Genomic DNA, 21313 nt, shown 5'->3' with positions numbered 1-21313 from the left:
GTTATTGAAACGACGAGAAATCGGATGAAGTCAAGGTAAATAATCCGGTGTGCCGCAAGGTACGGTGTTAGCTGCAATACTGTTTGTTATTATGATTGAAGAAACATAGACAATAATGTGAAGGATTCGGTAGTGAGTAGTTCGCAGATGACACAAGAATAAGTAGAGAATTACTTGTGAGGAAGATAGGAACGCTCTACAAAGAGACCTTAACAAAGTATATGATTGGGCAGAGGTAAATAGGATGGTATTAACTCTGATAAATTTGAATCAATAAATTATGGAGACAGAGAAAAAAGCTATATGCATATAAGGGACCTATAACGAGACAATCACCAAATAAGGAAGCAGTTAGAGACCTTGGGTGTGATGATGAAAGAGGAACATGTTTATGCAATGATCCAAATAGCAACTCTGTTGGCAAAATGTAAAGCAAAAATGGGAATGTTGTTACGGCACTTCAAAACAAGAAAAGTGAACACATGATTATGCTTTATAAAACATATGTCGTAGTCCACTTGAATATTGCAAATATTCTATGGTACCCACACTATCAAAAGGATATTGCACAAATAGAGAGTGTACAAAGGTCCTTACAGCTAGAATAGAAGAAGTTAAAGACCTTGACTACTGGGAAAGACTACAATTCTTAAAATTATATAGTCTAGAAAGGAGAAGAGAACGCTACATGATAATTCAGGCATGGAAACAGATAGAAGGAATAGCAGAAAATATCATGGAACTAAAAAATATCAGAAAGAGCAAGCAGAGGTAGATTAATAGTGCCCAAAATCACTATACCAGGAAAAAATAAGGAAAAGCACACAGGACATTTAATCCATCTAGCACCAGCATCGATAATGCAGGCGTTTCTATTCAATCGTTGCCAGCTCATCTGAGGAAATATATCAGAGTTGAGCGTAGAGTGTTTAAGAATAAGCTCGACAAAATATCTAAACTGCATCCCAGACCATCCAAGATTGGAAGATGCAAAATATACGGAAGAGGTACTAGCAACTCTCTGGTAGACATTAGAGGTGCCAATCACACTGAGGGGACCTGGGGCAACCCGAACAAGATGTAAGGTCTGTAAGGTCTGTAAGGCAATGTTTTTTCCTTCTATAGTCGCCAAAGTAGTTCGGAAATTGAGTATCGCCTTTGGTTATTTTAAAACAGAAATATTTTTAGGTTACACGTAGTTCTATTATTAGAATAGAGTATATAGCAATACATTAGTTTTAGGGTCTTCGTAACTGTCGTGTTTTGATTAATTTAATCTGTAATAAAATTATTTGAATGATTCGCATATAACATTTTTAACACACTTTTATGACGTATTATTCCGGAGGTTAGTGGTCTTCACAGTGTAAAGGGAAACGCCCCCTTGTTCTTAATGAGTGACGGAGGGGATGCGGGTCCCCCATCACAAAACTCGCCACCATCTCATTTAAAAGTTCGGTCAATTACAGCCTCCCCCGTACGAAGTTCCGTCTATTAACCGTCCAAATAGAAAGTTCCCGTCCATGTCGAACTTTGGCCAGTCAGTCGTCCGCCTGAATATAAAATATTTCGGGCGGAAACTGATTTTTTCCCTCGGCCCTCCCCGTTCCTCTGTTAGCCCTCTCATTAGTCCGTAACAACCCTTTTGGTCCGGCAGTTTTCACCATCCCACGTTTACGCGCGCTCAAATTGACAATTCACGATTCCACATTTCCGCGGTCATATGGACATTTCACGATTCCACGTTTCCGCGGCATAATAGGCATCGAATTGGCTTGATGACGTACAGCTTGCGTCCGTTACGTGCGAGCTGTGGGAAATGGCCCTCTTCGGAAATTTCGTGCACGTGGGTGGATTTAAATTTTTTTTTAATGGTGTGTTTTATAGTGAATCGGGATTTGCAGCATCGAAAATTCTGTGTCCTCTTTGGGAATTTCCTCTCTCTCTCTCTCTCTCTCTCTCTCTGTTGATGTTGGTTGTTTTGGTCACCTGGAAATATTGATTAAGACTATATGTACTGGAAATTAATATCTTCTAAAGATTTCATCTTTTGTAGTTACCACCCACCTGATCCTACCTATATTATTCATTAGAGCCCCGGATTTTCCTCAATCAACAGCGAAAATCAAGAAGCCTCCTACAGTTACCTCAGTTACCTTTGTTTCCTACAGTTACCTCAGTTACCTTGGCTGTCGACACAGGAACTACAGTCGTCAGCCGTAATTGAAGTTGTAACTTCCCCAGTTAACTTCTCGGCCGAAGTATCTAATAAAAGTCGGGAAGGAGTTTTAATGCCATCTTGGGGGAGAGCGAGCCAGCCCCTCTCTCTCTCTCTCTCTCTCTCTCTCTCTCTCTCTCTCTCTCTCTCTTCCAGGACTTGTATATACTCTGTCCTCAGAATTATCTTTCAACTTTTTTTAAATCAGTGCCATATCGAAATAAAACCTCTCTCTCTCTCTCTCTCTCTCTCTCTCTCTCTCTCTCTCTCTCTCTCTCTCTCTCTCTCTCTCTCTCTCTCTCTGTACCCGTAATTTGTGAAGGGCTTATTGTGATTCTGATCTCATTAGGCTGGTATAAGTTGGGAACTCTTGCTAACTTCTACGTCAGGTTCGGGCATTAAATGTATCCTGTGAAAAAAAAAAATAAAGAATAAAATCGAGGTACAATATTGAATCACGTTTTTTATTTATTTTTCATTTTATTTATTTATTTGTTTGTTTATTTACTTTGTTGACACTTGACGATTTATGAGAGGGAAGGGGGATTGCGTATTTGGTAATTATACATATGCATTTTATGAAAATTGTAGAGAGAGAGAGAGAGAGAGTTTTATCTCGATATATTGCTGATTAAAAAAAAGTTAAAGACAATTCTGAGGACAGAGTAAAAGAGCTGGAACACACACACACACACACACACACACACACACACACACACACACACACACACAGAATTTGTATAAACCATAAACTTTGTCGTGTCTCCAGTCATTGGGCTAATATACTTCTCATGGTGTACCTGTAATCAGTGTGTATGTATGTGTGTGTGTGTGCATCCGAGCATGTCTACTTACCTTTTAATTTATGGGTAGGCGTCTGGGGGCGTATAATGACGCCCAATTTCGGCGTGAGGAAGACTACTACCTTTAATAGGAGGCGTGTGAGGCCGTTGTTGGGCTTTCAGAATATCGCTAGAGTGACTAATCCCTCTGGAAGGCTGCTGCTGGAAGTGGCTGGAAGTGCAGCCTCTGAAGAACTTGCCGACCAGCGACCAGCCAACAACGCTATCCTCTCTCTCTCTCTCTCTCTCTCTCTCTCTCATCCTCTCTCTCATCTCTCGTCGTCCCTCGCTCTCTTCTCTCTCTCTCTCTCTCTCTCTTTCGTAAAATTCAGTTGATTCTCTCACTGGCTCGTAAAGGGCAGGTACTTCTCTCTCTCAAAGCTCAGTGATTCTCTCGCTGGGTCATAAAGTGCAGGTAATTCTCTCTCTCTCTCTCTCTCTCTCTTCAAACTCCTCTCTCTCGTCTCTCAGCTCGTCCTCTCTCCTCTCCCCATCTCTCTCTCTCTCTCCTCCTCTGTGCATGCCCGTGCCCCCTCTCCTTATTTGGTCTCTCTTCTCTCATTCTCTCTCTTGGTGAAAGCCTGGGTTGCCCCCTCTCCCTTATTTGGCACTCCCAAATACGGAATTTTGTTTTTTGTAAAAGCTCTCTTTTCGTTTTCCCCCGGGGGGGGGGGGGCGTCTCTGTCAGCGGTTGTATTATTTATTTATTTTTTTTTTTTTTTTCGTGGTTATCGTATTGCAGGTGTTGCCGCTGTTCTTTTATTTATTTATTTATTTATTTATTTCTTAATATCCTGGTGAACGTCTCTCGCTCGTATTGAATACACTTCGGGATGCGGAAGGGAATGTGTCACGTAAGGAATTTTGTACAGTTTTATGTGTATTGTAGGTGCTCAACATCCCAATACTGTATATTTTTCAAGTAGCTACTTACTCAAGATTCTAATAGAAATTGGATGTTACTTAAGAAACCCTTTTCAATTTGTAGTGTATTTTTCAAGTACCTACGTACTCAAGATTCTAATGGAAATTGATAGTTGTTACGTAAGGAACCCTTTTCAAGTTTTAGTGTATTTATCAAGTAGAACTATATATTGACATATCCTAATCAAGTATCATTGAAATGATTGATATTGCATCCTAATTTCACATATTTTTTTATGGATAGAGGAGATTAAGAAGCCTATATACCTGTTCAAGCCTTTATGTGGCCTGTGGGGTAAGGTATGAAAGTAAATAATGCGACTGTTGTGGATCTCTGAACTCGAACAAACTAATAGACACTCGGAGCTACCACTTGTACCCCAACTCACTTTCCAACTTCTCCTCCATGCTGTAACTCGAGTAGGACCCAGATCCTACGTAGATCTGAGAAACGGCGGTACTGGCCGTTATATCCTCCTCAAGGATGGCGCTAATGGCCCCACGGAGTCCTCGGCCAGCAAGGTGACTCCTGAATGTCCTTCGGTTTTGCTCTGGAAGGATATCCACATCGTGAGGACTTCGTGATACAGTGTAGACGGACGTGTTTTGGCTTTTGGGTATAATCTTACATGATGGAAAGTCTCTCTCTCTCTCTCTCTCTCTCTCTCTCTCTCTCTCTCTCTCTCTCTCTCGAAAAAGGGATGCAGTGATCTCTCGAAAATGGGTTGAGGTGATTAAAATGTGGACAGAGAGAGAGAGAGAGAGGAGAGAGAGGGAAGTGAGCTAGTTCACTCTGGGGCGTTTAGCGGCAGTGACATGCATTATTCATACGGGGAGCAGTTCATGTTACGGCTGTAGGCAAAAGTTGAACCAAATTTATGCCGCAGATGCTTTAAAAAAAAAAAAAAACATGAGGGGCGTCGTTTCAGAGGAAAGTAGAAGTAAAACAATCTCTTTTGCTTATTGCGTTGGCGAAGACGCTCGCGTGTTGCAGGTAAGGGATATGTATATGATATATGCGTCATAAAAAGACAAAAATGATCCGCCTGCAGGTAGGAGATGAATATGGGGAGTATTATCATCATTATAGGAGCTTGGTCAGTGAACTTGAAAGCGACAAGCGGCGTTAGTTAAGTGATGCCATATTTTTATGCATTATTTTGTCGTAGCTGTATATAGATGATGATGATGGTGGTGATTACCAAGGGTAGCGTAAATCATAATGAGACATTTATGTAAAATAAATAGATTGCAGAAGATAAATTGCATCGTGGTGACTTCCCCTAAAGGGGGGGGAAGTAGTGCCGTCAGTGTGCTTAGACGCGGTGCACTGTAGGCATTTACTTGATATGGTTCTTTGCAGCGTCCCTTAGGTCCCTAGCTGCAACCTCCTTTCATTTCATTTACTGTTATTCTCTTTTTCCATTTATATATATATAATATATATACGTATATATAATGTGTGTGTGTGTATTATATGATTATAATCACTTTAGCACGTGATTCATTTATCACACATATCCACAGGTGAAAAATAAGAGGCGGGATGTAGGTCCTGACCGGTTCCGACTTTATTTCCAAGCCATTGACGAAGGACTGATACATAGTATTAGAAGTCACAAATATATATATGTATACTACATAGATAGTACTGACGAACATGTTTTTACAGCTCTGTATCGAGCGCAGACGATATTATAGATAATAGCAACCTTTATGCTTTCAAAACTAGCGCATTCATCGCATAAAAGGCCTTGATAAGTCAAATTGAACCTGTTCTTTGTCGTGGAGCATTTGTTGAGGACATAAAATCTTTGGTAAATTGTGCGGCTCCATCACGTTGCTCAGTCGAGTTCGAAAACGTGCTTGGGAACTCTCACAGGCTTCGGAACTAGATGACATTTGAGAAGAGAGAGAGAGAGAGAGAGAGAGAGAGAGAGAGAGAGAGAGAGAGAGAGAGGGGGGGGCACTCAGTCTTGAATATGCTTTTTAATATGAAAGTAATTTTTTTGTTTTTTTATGATATATAAATAGGAGAGAGAGAGAGAGGAGAGAGAGAGAGAGGAGAGAGAGGGGGGGGCCTAGAGAGAGAAGAGATAACTGAGAGGAGAGAGAGAGAGAGGAGGATGTGTGTGTGTGTGTGTGGTAAGATTATCTTCTGGCATGATTCGACTACTGAATTGTATCTGTCAGTTTCAAATTTATTATGGAAATTTCTCAATCTTATTTAACCAGTGCAGCCTATTTCAATTCGTTATGTTCATTTTATACACTAATATTCAACCAATCCAACCTATTGCAATGAGAGGAATCTGCAGCTTTAAATAGATATATAGAAGGGGGATATTAAACACAGGTGTAACCTTGAAACTCACCTGTGGTTCCTTTCCAGACGAGTTGGGAGGGGGGGAAGGGGTGTTCATGTGAAATTCTCTCTCTCTCTCTCTCTCTCTCTCTCTCTCTCTCTCTCTCTCTCTCTGTGTGTGTGTGTGTGTGTGTAATCGGTTTTTATAATATTCAAGGTTATATATTCTGATTAAAAGGTTGTGTTCGTTTTGCGATTTTGTATACAGTAATAAATATGCCAGTGTTATTATTATTATTATTATTATTATTATTATTATTATTATTATTATTATTATTATTATTATTATATTTTTTTCAGCGACACTTCCTTTTGCTATATATGTATTGTAGCATACCTCATTTTTATATAGTTATTTTTTATCATTATATTATTATTGTTATTATTATTATATTGATTATTATTATTATTATTATTATATTATTATTCAATTAAATTTCTTTAACTAAGGAATATTTCACTGATAATATAAAAATAATAATAATAATAATGATAATAACAGTAATGTTAATGATTAATAATAATAACAAATAACTGTAAATGCACTATATATATATATATATCTATATATAATTATAATTATATTCTAATTAAAATTTATATATATTATTTATATATAGAGTGGCTTATACCTAACATATTTTTTATTTACTTATATATTTATTTATTACTTATTTATTTATTTATTGACTGTCCTTAACGACGTCGAATATGACGTTTATAGCCACTCATAAAACGTACCTGGGCAGACAGGTGGTTTGATTGGCATTTAGGGAAACGGGTTCTCGAGTTACACCCCTGCGACAGAATTCTTTTATCACTTGGGGAGTAAGCCTACAGACTACTTTGTTGTTGTTCTTCATCATCTCTCTGTTGTTGTTCTTTTAGGGGGTTTGTGGGGGGGGGGGGGCATAGGAAAGCCCTGTGGAAAAAGCCTAACAAAATCTGGAAAAATGCGTTTAATTTATTTATAGGATGTTTATGATTTATTTATTGGATTTATTGGATTGAAAATGTAATAAAAAATAGCGTGTTAAACAGTACAGAACAATTATTTCTAATAAAATATAGCGTATTTATTTTAATTTTCTTTGGCGAAACGGCGTGCTATTAGACCGTAGATGTTAGCACGCTCCTTGCTTTCTTCTAAATTTAGTTGATATTTTTGTTTTTGTGGTTCTTGTGTCTAGTTTGATTGTATTGTGTTCTAATAATAGTGATATTATTATTATTATTATTATTATTATTATTATTATTATTCATTTTACATCAGCCACACCACCGCAAAATGAACATCATTACTGTAGATTTTTGTATTTTCAGAATTTTTAAAAATATTTAAATTCTCTCTCTCTGAGAAAGGGGTTTGTGAAAAGAAATGGAAAATAATCAAGACATTCCCTTCCTAGCAACCTGGATACAGTCAGACTGACTTTCCTCTTGTGTGTGTGTGCGTGTATATGTATGTGTGTGTGTGTATGTATGTCAGGGTGGGTCAAGGAAGTCAGTGGGCGAGTGCACTCGGTTGTGAAAATTCGGCGAATGGCGAAAGGAGTTTTCACTGACATTTATTGGCGCGATAACATTGGAGATTATTGAAATATTATTATTATTATTCCGATCGCCCAGACGTTGTGTGATAGCCAGCGATATCTCCGGCGTAGATTTTTTTTTTTTTTTTTTTTTTTTTTTTTTTTTTCCTTTGGTAAAAAGGGGGGGGGGGGGTTTATGGACAGCTTTATCGTCTTTTCTGGTCTTGTGTGGTGGAGGTTTTAGATCGGTGTTTTGGTGACATGTTTTAATGTATACATGAATTATTTGTTATGTTCTCTTCCAGTCTTCTTTTCCATTTTTGGTTTAGTATTTATAGAAGTGTGGTGGAACTTTAGTGTTGATAGAATTGTGATGGAACTTTAGTTTTTATAGAATAGTGATTAGAACTAGTGTTTATAGAATTCTAATGGAACTTATTCATAGAATTTAGTTAAAAAGGGGAATATGAATCAGTTAGTTATGAATAGGAGATGAATTGTAGGTTTAATTAGAGTGCTTTATGTATGTTGAAGGACATTAAGTCGATACCTGCGTATATATATATATATATATATATATATATATATATATATATATATAGAGAGAGAGAGAGAGAGAAGAGAGAGAGATGAGAGAGAGAGAGAGAAGAGAGAGAAAGAGATATTATTCCTGTATTACAAGAATGTTTCACGCATATCTGAAGGTAAAATATGCAAAGTACCCATGTACCAATATCACCCTTGATAACACCCTGGTTCGGTTCGTCCTCCCCTCCTCGACCAATTTGGGTACGAGAGATGTTGATCATCCTTCCCTTCGACCTTTGAACCCACCCTAAACTCTCTCTCTCTCTCTCTCTCTCTCTCTCTCTCTCTCTCTCTCAAAATTAAATCACTTAATTTATATATATATATATATATATATATATATATTATATATATATATATATATATATATATTTATGGACGAAGCAAGTCTCCTGTGGATCTTCGATCACTGCTAGGGTGATCAGATTCCAAGAATCGGAGATATAGTACCGACGGAAGGGATGCTTTTTGATGTATAACATCACATTCGTATGATATACTTTTTTTTTTGTTTATTAATTGACACCCTTCTGATTTATTGCTCCGGTGCTCCTCTCTCTCTCTCTCTCTCTCTCTCTCTCTCTCTCTCTCTCTCTCTCTCCTCTCTCTCTCATTGTTTAAATGAGCATAGTTTCCCCGTTCAAACGAAAGTTTTCTTGAAACAGAAATTCATCTAGAATGCTTTGGTAAGTTGAAACTGAAAAGCAAGATTCATGAAAACAATTGAGGGGAGAACACAGAAAGGCGCGCTCTCTCTCTCTCTCTCTCTTCTCTCTCTCTCTCTCTCTCTCTCTCTCTCTCTCTCTCTCTCTCTCTAAAATTTTATACTAAATCAAATAGTTTTCTCTCTCTCGACATGGAAAGTCAGAGTGAAAACTGAATTTTGTTTCGTGCGTAACTTTCTACGACGACTTTTGAGGAGACGAAGGGTAACCTCCCTTGGGTCATTGCTGTTATTACAGTAAAAAAAATTAACCGAAAGTTTGTGATTGCGTGGAAACTGTGGGTTGGAAAGGACAGAGGAGGGGGTGGGGTTTTGTCGGGGGGGGGGGGGGGGGGGGGGGGGTGGGGGGGGGGGGGGAGTATTGTTGTGTCTTGAAACATTTTTACCCCAGAAAAATATATATATATATATATATATATATATATATTATATATATTATATTGATTCACGGGGGGAAAAAAAGGGGGAAAAATTATTGAGCCATACAATTTTTTTTTCTTCATATAAAGGGTAGTCAGCAGATTTAGGTGGTATCATCTGGGTATGAATTTTGTTTCTTGAAGGTGGGGAAGGATCAAGGGTGGGGCGGGGGTGGGGGTGTACATTTAAAATGTATTTTATATATATATATATATTAAGCCAAGTGAGGTAAGGAAATAATAGGTCATGTTTGCAATTTTGCCTCCTTGAATTATTACTTAATTTTTATTTTTTCATGGTTGTTTGGGTTTTGTCCTGTTACTAAGACGAACCCTTCCCCCTCCTAACAAAATGATTTTGCACCATACTTGTCTTCGAGTGTATATAAGAACCATTAATCCTGTGAAAATTGTTTTGAATGTGTTCAAGCTTCATTAATCTTGTATGTGGACCTTAAATTGATTGATCTAATACCAGAACCCTGGCGTCGTCGCACCTGATCAATTAGTACCGCCATCATCATCGGTAAGGCCACTATGTATATGTGGGACTGTTGTGTGGCTTAGAGGAATATTGTATAGCTAATATCTTAATTGGGTTTGACAGGAAAGCAATGTTTTCTTTTTTCAGTCTTTTAAAACGACGCTTTTTTGAGTGCCACTCTTTTTAAGTTTGACATATTTTCTTTTTTCAGGGAGCGAGGCGGCTGGAAATGGTAATAAGAAAGCAGGTTTGAGATTCGTTAGGGATTGAATGTGTCTTTTTTTTATTCATATAAAAAATGTAAATTTTATGCAACTTTTTTTTCTCAACTTCTCGATTATTGTTATTATTCTATTTTTCTCCGTATTTTACATTTCTCCGTTTACTTGCAGACCGTCTATATATAGTCCTGGTGGATCTCGTAGAGTAATTTGGTGGCTCTCTCTCTCTCTCTCTCTCTCTCTCTCTCTCTCTCTCTCTCTCTCTCTCTCTCTCTCTCTCTCTCTCTCTCTCTCGTGCGTAGGTAGCATCTCCTGAAGTCCTGATTTTAGCTTCTGTTGTCTGTGGATGTGATCTGTAATTCTCACCTGAACTCTTTATGTCTTGCGTTTCAGGTACTTATACTATTATATATATATATATATATATATATATATATATATATATATATATATATATATAAGGTATAAACCACGAGGAAAAGTGAAATACTGGAGTTGCTACAAGATCTTTTCGACTCACGTCCTTTAATTAGCAGACTGACTGACGTTGTTGTCGAAAGATCTTGCAGGTCCTCCAGTGTTTCACTTTCCCTCGTGGTTTATTTAAAATAAATCTGTTGACATTCCATGATTTTTCCCCACGTTATTGCATCTTCTCATTTGACCTTGCTTGGCGTAGTCTGCACCTTATTATCTCAGCTCCGTTTAGTTAAGGTTATATAAAAAGCAAGATGGAAGCCTTTCGTACCTATGTCATGAAGTATTTTTTCCTTCAGAAAGAAATCGGAAGTCTTGAACTTCATTTGGTGATGTTGTGGTATTTAAAGTATGTATGTGTTTATATATATATATATATATATATATATATATATATATATATATATATATATATATATATATATATGTTATAAAGATAAAAATCCAAGAAGGAAAGTGAAAACAATGGGAGTACCCCTATAAGGTCTTTCGGCTTCTCGTCCTTTACCAAGGACGAGAAGTCGAAAGGCTTCCACCGACGGCGGTACTCTTTTGTTTCACTTTCCTTCTTGGATTATATCTATATATATATATAATATATATATATATATATATATATATATATATATATTATACTATTTATTATTTATTTATTATATATTATATATATTCATTCATCACGTTCTATTATATTTTCGTGACTGCCAATTCGTAGGAGTGACGATTCCTAAAGAGGTACATATTATTGTAGGTATTTGTGTTTCGTAAGGATTTTCACGTGGTTTTACTGCAAGTTCAAGAATGTAGGCTGGAAATTTCCAAATAGCGGAGAATTACAGTTTGCAATATGGGTTAGGAACTCGACCGTGATCTTTAGTATTTATATATTAATTTCTAGCAAAGCTAAAATTTTGGAATGGTTTATCAAATATCCAATTTCTGGGTTGTATGGGGTTAGGAACATCTCCGATCTTGTCTTTCTAGTATTTATATATTAATATCTAGCAAAGCCAATTTTTAGGAATGGCCCATCAAATATCCAACTTTTGTGTATTTAGACCATTTGTTTTTTAAAGAACTTTTACGAATGGTTTATTGAATATCCCCTTTGTATTATATATTTTTTTTTATTATACATATTAGACATTGTTAGTTTCATTTTGTTAATGTTATTTTCTTGAGAATTTGGGCTGAACATCTTAAAAGTTTAATTAAAGCAGGTTTTCCAATATTTTTTTTATTTTTGTGATTTGCATACAGACATTATTTGAATTATATGTTAAAAATTCTGTGCTTGAGAAAATTAAAAAAAAAAGTTCATGAAATTTTAAATCCGAAAAATTTTTCGTGAATGAGAAGCTTCACAAAAAGTCTCGAAATTTGAAATCCAAAAGATTTTACGTGTATGGGAAACTTCACAAAAAGTCTCTAGATTCGAAATCCAAAAAATTTTACTTGAATGAGAAACTTCACAAAAAGCCTCTAGATTCGAAATCCAAAAAATCTTGCTTTGAATGAGAAACTTCACAAAAAGTCTCGAAATTCGAAATCCAGGCAAACATCATTAGGAGGCAGCCGGTATCAGGCGTAATCTCACCCGAAAGAGTATTAGGCGTCTATTAGCCCTTTAGCAGCCGCCGAACCCTAAGTGCTGGGTGCACTTAGCTTTTCGGCGTTAGTGGATGGTTCTAATGCCGCCGCCACTGAGTGTTGTTGGAAATGAAACGGGGAAAAGTTAGGGCCGAATTATTTTTAATGGATATGTCCTCCTGCAGCGCGCTTTTGGGATGTTGTCCTGATTGGTGATGTTTGCATGGTCTCGTAACGAAGGAATTAAACATCTCTCTCTCTCTCTCTCTCTCTCTCTCTCTCTCTCTCTCTCTCTCTCTCTCTCTCTCTCTGCAACGAAGGAATTCACTTTTGTAGGAAGGGTTGATCAACTAGACTTGGCACTCACTCTCTCTCTCTCTCTCTCTCTCTCTCTCTCTCTCTCTCTCTCTCTCTCTGATATGTGATAATGTTGCTAAATATTATTTAAGAATCATTTGTTTAGTGCATTTTGTATCAGTCATAACTCTTGTACGTATTTTTCCATATTTTGAATTCGTGTCTACTTTCGTTTAATTTCGTTTGGCAATTAATGTAGTTCGAATTCATTGTTTTAACAATTCTGGCAGTTTTAATTTATATAACTCCTTGGAAGCAGTTGATAGACATCCTTCACTCCTTTTCCTTAGCCTTTCCTGTTGCATCGAATATTTGAGCGTAGCCTAATTTCCTTAAGTCTCTCTCAACTTATTGCTACAATAACTCGATAAATTATATTATCATTCATTTCTCAATATACCAACTTTCATATTAATTAATATATTATGTTCAGACTACGTTCATCCTCTTGTATCTCTCAATACACCAATTCATTTTTTTTTTTTTTTAAACATCATCATCATGAGTCTACTTTTTAAACACACACAAAACTCTAATCCTTTATTGGATTCTTTTGGGCACGTTTTTCGTGGTAAACGACGAGGTACTTGATACCAGTCGTTCAGGTGAACTTGGTTCATTTTTCTCATTATGTTGTCTATGTTGACCCAATGTTTTCGACCTGTATTCGCGGTCATGGCTTCACTCTCCTTTATTGCTGCCGCCGCCGTTCGCTGTCATGCATTTTCTTTTTTGTCATCAAACTCTCTCTCTCTCTCTCTCTCTCTCTCTCTCTCTCTCTCTCTCTCTCTCTCTCTTTGTGGGGCTATATTCCAACTATGCCTGTTGTCTGACCTCCGAGTGTGGAAGAGTAAAAGAAAGCTGGACAAAATCATTAGAAGGACACTGTGAATGAACAGTAAAACCTGCTCCTACAGATAAGTGAGCGCACGATGTCTCCTCGGATGGACTAACAAGTCTTTTAGACATCCTAATCCTTGTAACTCCTTGTAACTCCCACTATACTATGCAAATGAAATATACAGTCTGATACGGGAGCTCTGACTTGAAGGTAAATGGTTGAAGCATCTCTCGAATTTTTAATGCCTGCTGCTGGCTGGCTGTCTCCTTCTTGTACTTTGGATGATATAATGGGAAGGAGGGGTTGGTGTTTTTGGGGGAGGGCGGGGGCGAGGGGGTTGAGGATAGGAATGAGCCCAGACGGGAAAAGTGACGCCGCGTGGGTGTGGAAGGATTATGGGATTAAAACAGTTTTTTTGCATACTTGCACTTTTAGTTTTTTGATGGATAGTGTTGCTTGGTTTAGCTCCCTGGGATTCAGTGCAATTTTACTGGCTATTTATATCCTTATTTGTTCTTCACTTTTGTTCAGTTTTGTCCTCATTTTTCTTCACTTTTGTTCAATTTTTACCTTCCCCTCTTGTGTACCTGTTTGTTTGTCTCCTTTCTTATTTTCTTTTTATCTCATTTCATCCGTTAATTATTGTTTTAATCGAAAATTAACCCCCACCACCACCACCACCACCCTGTGTTTGCTTCTAGTCTTTGCTATTCTTCCAAAAGTTCTTTGTGTCTTATTATTGTCACAATAGAATTTGCTTTCCCCCTTTCTCTGATTACTTGTATTTTTTTCATTGGTCATTTCTCTCTCTCTCATCTCTCAATATGTAGTTCTCACATGGATGGCCGTATGTTTCCGTTATTTTTACACATTAGTCCATTTTTCTTTATATTAACCTGTTTTCAAGCATTTTTCTTTCATTTCGTATGATTTTATTTATTTCTTGTCTTTTTTTTTCATCGTTTACATTCGCCTGTTTATCGTAGATGTAGAAAAATGTTATATATATGTTACGCAAAATGTGGATAATTGCCAAATGTATATTTTATTTCCTATTAATTTTGCCTATTGTGCTACAATTTTGCAGGTCACCAAATCGCTGCAAATTGTACTCAATAGGCAAAATTAATGCAAAATATATACATTTAGCAATTATCCACATTTTGCGTAACATATATATATATAGATATATATATATATATATACATATATATATATAATACACACCATATATATATATATATATATATATATATATATATATATAATTATTCATTTAATTTTGAAATGAAAATGGGAAGGAAAAGGTTAATTTCTTAAAAGTCTTATTAAATTATTTGTTGTCGTCTCTGCTTATTGCAAGGAATAATGTAATATTGAATATCTTCTCTTAATTTATTGCAGTGAATATTATTATCCTGTAAATTTGTTCAAGATATTTGTTTATCCTTTCATCCAGATTTTGGAACCCTCATTGATTCTTATGAATCAATTCACATTAAAATAGAGACCATATCTCAATGAAAAGTAATTTATATCAAAACATAATTTAGACACTAAATTGAATTCAGTATAGAATTTAGGCCAGAGGCCAAGCACAGGGACCTATGAGGTCATTCAGCGCTGAAACGGAAACAGAGTAATAGGTTTGAAAGGTGTAACAGGAGGAAAACTTCGCAGCTGGGAGAGAGTGGAAAGTAAGATGGACGAAATAGAATATGAAAGTAGGTACAGTAAAAACAACGAAAGGGGTTGCTTCAGCTAGGGGCCCAAGGCACCCTGCAATGAACCTTAGGTAATGCCTACAGTGCACCTCATGCACTAAAACCCCTACGGGGAGTTTGGGTGCTGCCTCAGTACTGAGCTCAAGATAAATGCTTAAGTGAAGTGAACTAAATCATGATAGTGATTATCTTAGCTAAGGATGAAATAGGTAATTTGAAATTGCAAATAATATGGAGAAAGCTACAACGAGTTTGGCCTTCGTCATACAAGTATCAAATAGGTATTTAAAGAAATGTAGCCATGGGGTGAACGAATTCAATAACTAAATTTACAAGTGTAACTACGAAGTAAAGTTAATTCTATTTATAACCATGAAAAAAGATTGATTTAAAAGGTTATTTAGCCTGACGCCCAGGCAGATAGCAAGAGACGAGCGGACCCCGACAAAAATTGTATAAATATATTTAGACGGGGGTCCTCCTTCCCCTCGGGCTGGTCCAGTCTGGTCTGGGCCTTCGTGAATAATGCCTTTGTTGCTCCAAAAGCTGCAACTGAGGACTTGGGTATTTAGGGGGAGGGAGGGGTTTTATTAGATGCCCCGGTTAAGTGGTAAGTGTAACAGCTTCTCTTCTCTACCTCTTAGCTATTAGGTGGTGGGATGGGCGTGCAGTGGTCAGCAAGTGGGTATGCTCCTCTCTTTTTTTTATTGTTTGTGTTTATTTCGTGATCCCTTCCATTCTAAAATGTGTGTTTTCGTTTATCATGTTGGCAACTGGCTTTTGTCCGTCTCGTTGGAAGTAGTGTTTTTAAGATTGGTTCCTCCTCCTCCTCCTTCCTCCACCTCCTCCCCTCCTCCTCCTCCTCCTCCTCCTCTCCTCCTCACCATCTTCATTCGATGACATCACTTAACAGCACAGTTTCCTTAAGGCACAATTCTATCTCCTCTGCAGCCCCTGTTTTTCCTACTTACAAAAGTGTGACTAAGTGTCATCGTTAGACCTCTCTTTTTTATATATGGGGTTTGGGGTTTTGGGGGGGGGGGGTCGTTTGCGGTTTCTGACTGGGGTTAGGGCGGGGTGGAGGGTTCGGAGGGGCGTGGGGTTCCGTTGCTATTAGTCATAGTCTCCTGTGTGCAGGTGTTTTCCTGAGGATGTTAAATTTTTTGCTATATATATTTTTTGTCCTTTTTCGGTGAAGATTTTGTGTAGGCGATGCTCCAGTCATGTTAACGGCTGCGCTTATCTCTCTCTCTCTCTCTCTCTCTCTCTCTTTCTCTCTCTCGATGGCAATTGGCGTGTCATCAATATTAACGGCCGCTATTGGCTGTGCCACGGGTATTTTAACGGCTGATTCTCTCTCTCTCTCTCTCTCTCTCTCTCCTCTCTCACTCAAGTGACCTTTCGTTTATCGGTGAGAAAAAAGAAGGGATACATTGGATGCTCTCTCTCTCTCTCTCTCTCTCTCTCTCTCTCTCTCTCTCTCTCTCTCTCTCTCTCTCTCCTCTCTCCTCTGCAAATGCTATTACAGACTAGAGATAAAAATGGAATTTGATGGTTTTTGAGAGAGACCAAACTGAATTTCCACGCAAGGATGTTTTCAGAGTGTTTGACTTGGGGTTGGTCATAGGCAAAGGGTTTTTCTTTTTTCTATTTTCCTTTTTAATCCCGTTGTTTTTTTTTTTTTTTTTTTCTGTCTCTCAAAGGAGGCGAGCGGTTGTTAGCGTTGGTAGAGGGTATTATGTGACCTTAATAGAGCTTTTGTAGTTTGGACATTGTTACAGGTCTGAATTTTCGTAGATCGGACTTTGTTACAGGTCTGAATTTTCGTAGTTTGGACTTTGTTACAGGTCTGTTACAGGTCTGAATTTTCGTATATTGGACTTTGTTACGGGTCTGAATTTTTAGATTGGACATTGTTACAGGTCTGAATTTTCGTAGTTTGGACATTGTTACAGGTCTGAATTTTTGTAATTTGGACATTGATGCAGAATAGATTATGTAGTTTTTACACTGATACCAATTTAAATGATGTAGCTTTTACATTACGAATTTAAATTATGTCTACTAAGACATTCAAATGGGCCAAAGGAAGTTACTAGAGAGAGAGAGAGAGAATTTTACATTACAAATTTAAATTATATAGTTTTTACATTGTTACAAAATAAATTTTTTAGCCTGAACCGTGTTACAAAACTAGTAATTTTTTTAGTTTTAGCTTTGTTACAGAACTGCTAAGTTTTAACGATTACAGAAATCCTAAATTTTTTAGCTTTAACATCGTTAGAAAGATGCAAATTGAAGTCAGATATGGTAAGAAGAACAATATTTGATTTAACGATATTTTTTTATTTAGCATGTTAAATAAGCATACATATTTTAACGTTGATAATGGAATGCTTAACATACTTCTTTACGATGGATCTGTTAATCCAGTTCATTTTTTAAGTTTCCCTGTCTAGTTCCAATGTATATGAAATTCTCTCTCTCTCTCTCTCTCTCTCTCTCTCTCTCTCTCTCTCTCTCTCTCTCTCTCTCTCTCTCTGGCCCATTTGAATGTCTGTAGAATATTATTCAATGACGAATGTCCTTTCTCTCTCTCTCTCTCTCTCTCTCTCTCTCTCTCTCTCTCTCTCTCTCTCTCTCTCTGGCCCATTTGAATGTCTTAGTAGAATCTTATTCAATATTTCTTTTTATCGTTTTCATAGTCTCTCTCTCTCTCTCTCTCTCTCTCTCTCTCTCTCTCTCTCTTCTCTCTCTCTCTCTCTGGCCCATTTGAATGTCTTAGTAGAATCTTATTCAATATTTCTTTTTATCGTTTTCTAGTCTCTCTCTCTCTCTCTCTCTCTCTCTCTCTCTCTCTCTCTCTCTCTCTCTCTCTCCAAGAGAACCACCAGTCACCTCTTTCAAAAAACGGGTATCTTGTAATTCGGTCGTATATTTTATCTAATCTCATCTCATTTCATGCATTATTGATAATCATTTCTTTCGTTTCTCTTAATTAAAACGAGGAGGGAGGAAGGTTTCCCCTTCCCTCTTATTTATTTATTTATTTTTTTCTTAGTAGATTCCTGTTGACATTAACTTATATTACAAGGGTTATGTATGTATGTATATATATTATATCTATATAAATCATACATACATATACATATATCCCACGAACTTGTGGAAATTGCAATCATCAGAAGAGACCGACGGGTGCAGTCCAAAGCTCACAAATGCAAGGTCCGGGGATCGCTCACTGTGTAGTATTCCAACTATCCGCCGCTATAAGCCTCTTACCAAAACCAAGAGGAAATGATGAACCCCCCCCCCCCCCCCCCCCCCCCCCCCCCCCCCCCATCCCCCTCAAAAAAAAAAAAAAAAAAGTAAAAAGTAAATATAACTAAAACAGATCTTTCTAGCCAGTCCTGGTAGAGCTGGCAATGAGCACAGTGGATTGCTGAAGCTATTTTTTAGTAATAATGATGACACTTTGTTAAAAAATGGTCACTCAGTAAATGGGAGATTAAAGGAAAGTGGGTTAAAAAAGATGGGCAGTAAAGACGGGATAAATGATGAAGATGCAGCATCTATTAGTTGTCAAAACCGTCCATCTTCAGAAAGGAACCCCAGACATATGCAACATCTTCGTTTTTTTGTTTTTTTTATACATATATATATAGAAATTGGTGTTTTATCTAGATGAGGACGCCGGCGTGTGTGCGGGTCGTGTCGGAATTTTTTTTCTCTCTCTCTCTCTCTCTCGGCCTTGACACATCCTCCGTTGGGCATTGACCTCCGGAGTGAGCTGAGACACACTCACTGGTCTGGTCAGATAGAGGCGGAAGGAACCCCGAAAATTTAAGTTTTTTTATCTCTCTCTCTCTCTCTCTCTCTCTCTCTCTCTCTCTCTCTCTCTCTGATGCGACGTCACTGCTCTTAATAACTACAATAGATAGAAATGTTAAGTCCACACGGGGGAGGAGCCATGAGGTACTAATCCCTTGTAACTAATCACTAGATAACTCTCTCTCTCTCTCTCTCTCTCTCTCTCTTCTCTCTCTCTCTCTCTCTCTCTCTCTCTCTCATGTTTATGATTTATATAGTTTTGCATTTTGTTTTTAGCGGTGTATTATGAATATGAAATAAGAAGAAAAAGATACACACATACATACATGCATAAATATACATACACTCGCATCAGTATACACACACGAAGTTTTCAGTGTACTGGGCGTATCTAGAAAATTATGCCAGTTGAGAGTAAGAGTTGAATCACGGCCCACCTGTAGAGGTTGAATATCCATTTTATTTATTGCTTGGTTAACATTTAGTGGACTGAACTATAAAGTCCTGTTTTTAAGATTGTTTAAAAAAATGATAGATTGAATATCGTGATATTACCCAGTAGTTATCACCAACTAATCAGGCGTCCTAATTTGCGTTAGCTCAGTTTCCAGTTGATTAACTGTTACCAAGACAAAGTGACCGTGTGTCATTTTTGGAGAGGCAGTAGGTCATATAATATGTGTTTTCATTTTGGTTAGTTCCTGCAGTATGCGTGAGACCCAGTTATATATATATATATATATATATATATATATATTACTATAATTTATATGTCTAGGAGGAATGATATCCTTTGAGTAAGATGTATAATATAGCTTTTATTATATTCTCTCACTTTTTGGTTAATTCCTGGAGGAATCAACGGAATGGTTAATTCCTGCAGGAATCCAGAGAATGGTTAATTCCTGCTGGAATCCTGAGAATGATTAATTCCTAAAAAAATCCTGAGAATGGTTAATTCCTTAAGAAATCATGAGAATGGTTAAATTCTGCAGGAATCCAGCGAATGGGCAATTCCTGAAGGAGTCCGGAGAATGGTCAATTCCTGCAGGAATCCAGAGAATGGTTAATTCTAGCAGAAATCCTGAGAATGGTCAATTCCTGCAGGAATCCAGCGAATGGGCAATTCCTGAAGGAATCCAGAGAATGGTCAATTCCTGCAGGAATCCAGAGAATGGTTAATTCCAGCAGAAATCCTGAGAATGATCAATTCCTGCAGGAATCCAGAGAATGGTTAATTCTAGCAGAAATCCTGAGAATGGTCAATTCCTGCAGGAGTCCCTAGAACCGCTGATGCATTGTCTGCCAGGAATACTATCCTGTTGAGTCAGAGGTATAGGATCTTCTCGTGTTCAAGCAGTTGTAATAGCGAAAGTCCTGCATCTTAGACCTTTCAAATTAAAATTCTCATAATGGTTCATTCCTGCGCAGGAAGTGTAAGAATCATCCTTTATTCGTCTGGTGGGAATGATATCCTTTTGTAGGGAAAGTATTGCATCCTAATCCTTCATAGTTAAGAAGGATTCTAATATTACTCCAAAGGGTGTTGGAAGGATACCCTCTATAGCTGACGCATGAGCCAGTCGTCGGCTCTTAATGTCCTGATGAAGGAATGCGGAGGCAGTTTGGGCAGGAATGATGTCGGTGCGTAGGATGTAGGTAGGCGAGAAACGCCCAGGGATCCTATGTACGACCGTTGGGGCAGCAAGGGCGTCTCTCTCTCTCTCTCTCCTCTCTCTCTCTCTCTCTCTCTCTTTGTGGTCCAATACTGTCAGTGGTATTTGTATGACCAAGAGAGGATTTCCTTGCTAACTTTTGTTTGAAATTCCTCTCTCTCTCTCTCTCTCTCTCTCTCTCTCTCTCTCTCTCTCTCTCTCTCTCTCTCTCTGGGGTCCAATACTGTCAGTGGTATTTGCTTGACCATGACAGGATTTTCACACCAGCTAACTTGATTTTTTCAATTGATATAACTGTCTTGTATCCTCGATGAATCACCACAGTTGATGTAGGAATCCAAGATTGTTTTTGGCCCTAGTGATTAGGTCCTGCAATGCGTTTCATTGCACGACCACTTGATGATTACTAAATGAGTCCATCGTATCTTGCCCGGGATGAAGAACCGTTTATTCAGATTGGTATTGTTGCGAATGAACGAATTGTTTATGAAAGCTATTAT

At 37.6% G+C, this 21313-nt stretch overlaps 1 protein-coding gene across 3 annotated transcripts in view; it reads left to right on the top strand.

Moving 5' to 3' along the window:
- The window catches only part of LOC135204308 (serine/threonine-protein kinase Doa-like), a 244284-nt gene that overhangs the window by 109642 nt on the left and 113329 nt on the right, over nt 1-21313 (top strand). For 2 of the 3 annotated variants that reach the window (XM_064234469.1, XM_064234467.1), the window contains exon 3: nt 10308-10328. The exons of the other annotated variant lie outside the window; for it this stretch is intronic. In XM_064234469.1, coding sequence (XP_064090539.1) covers nt 10308-10328 — 21 coding nt within the window. The remainder of the gene's footprint in view (nt 1-10307; nt 10329-21313) is intronic. 3 annotated transcript variants of the gene reach the window in all.

Source organism: Macrobrachium nipponense, chromosome 44 (assembly GCF_015104395.2).
Source record: "Macrobrachium nipponense isolate FS-2020 chromosome 44, ASM1510439v2, whole genome shotgun sequence".
Classification (NCBI taxonomy): domain Eukaryota; kingdom Metazoa; phylum Arthropoda; class Malacostraca; order Decapoda; family Palaemonidae; genus Macrobrachium; species Macrobrachium nipponense.
The sequence above is the reverse complement of the archived record's forward strand: the minus strand, read 5'-3'. Positions and strand labels throughout refer to the sequence as shown.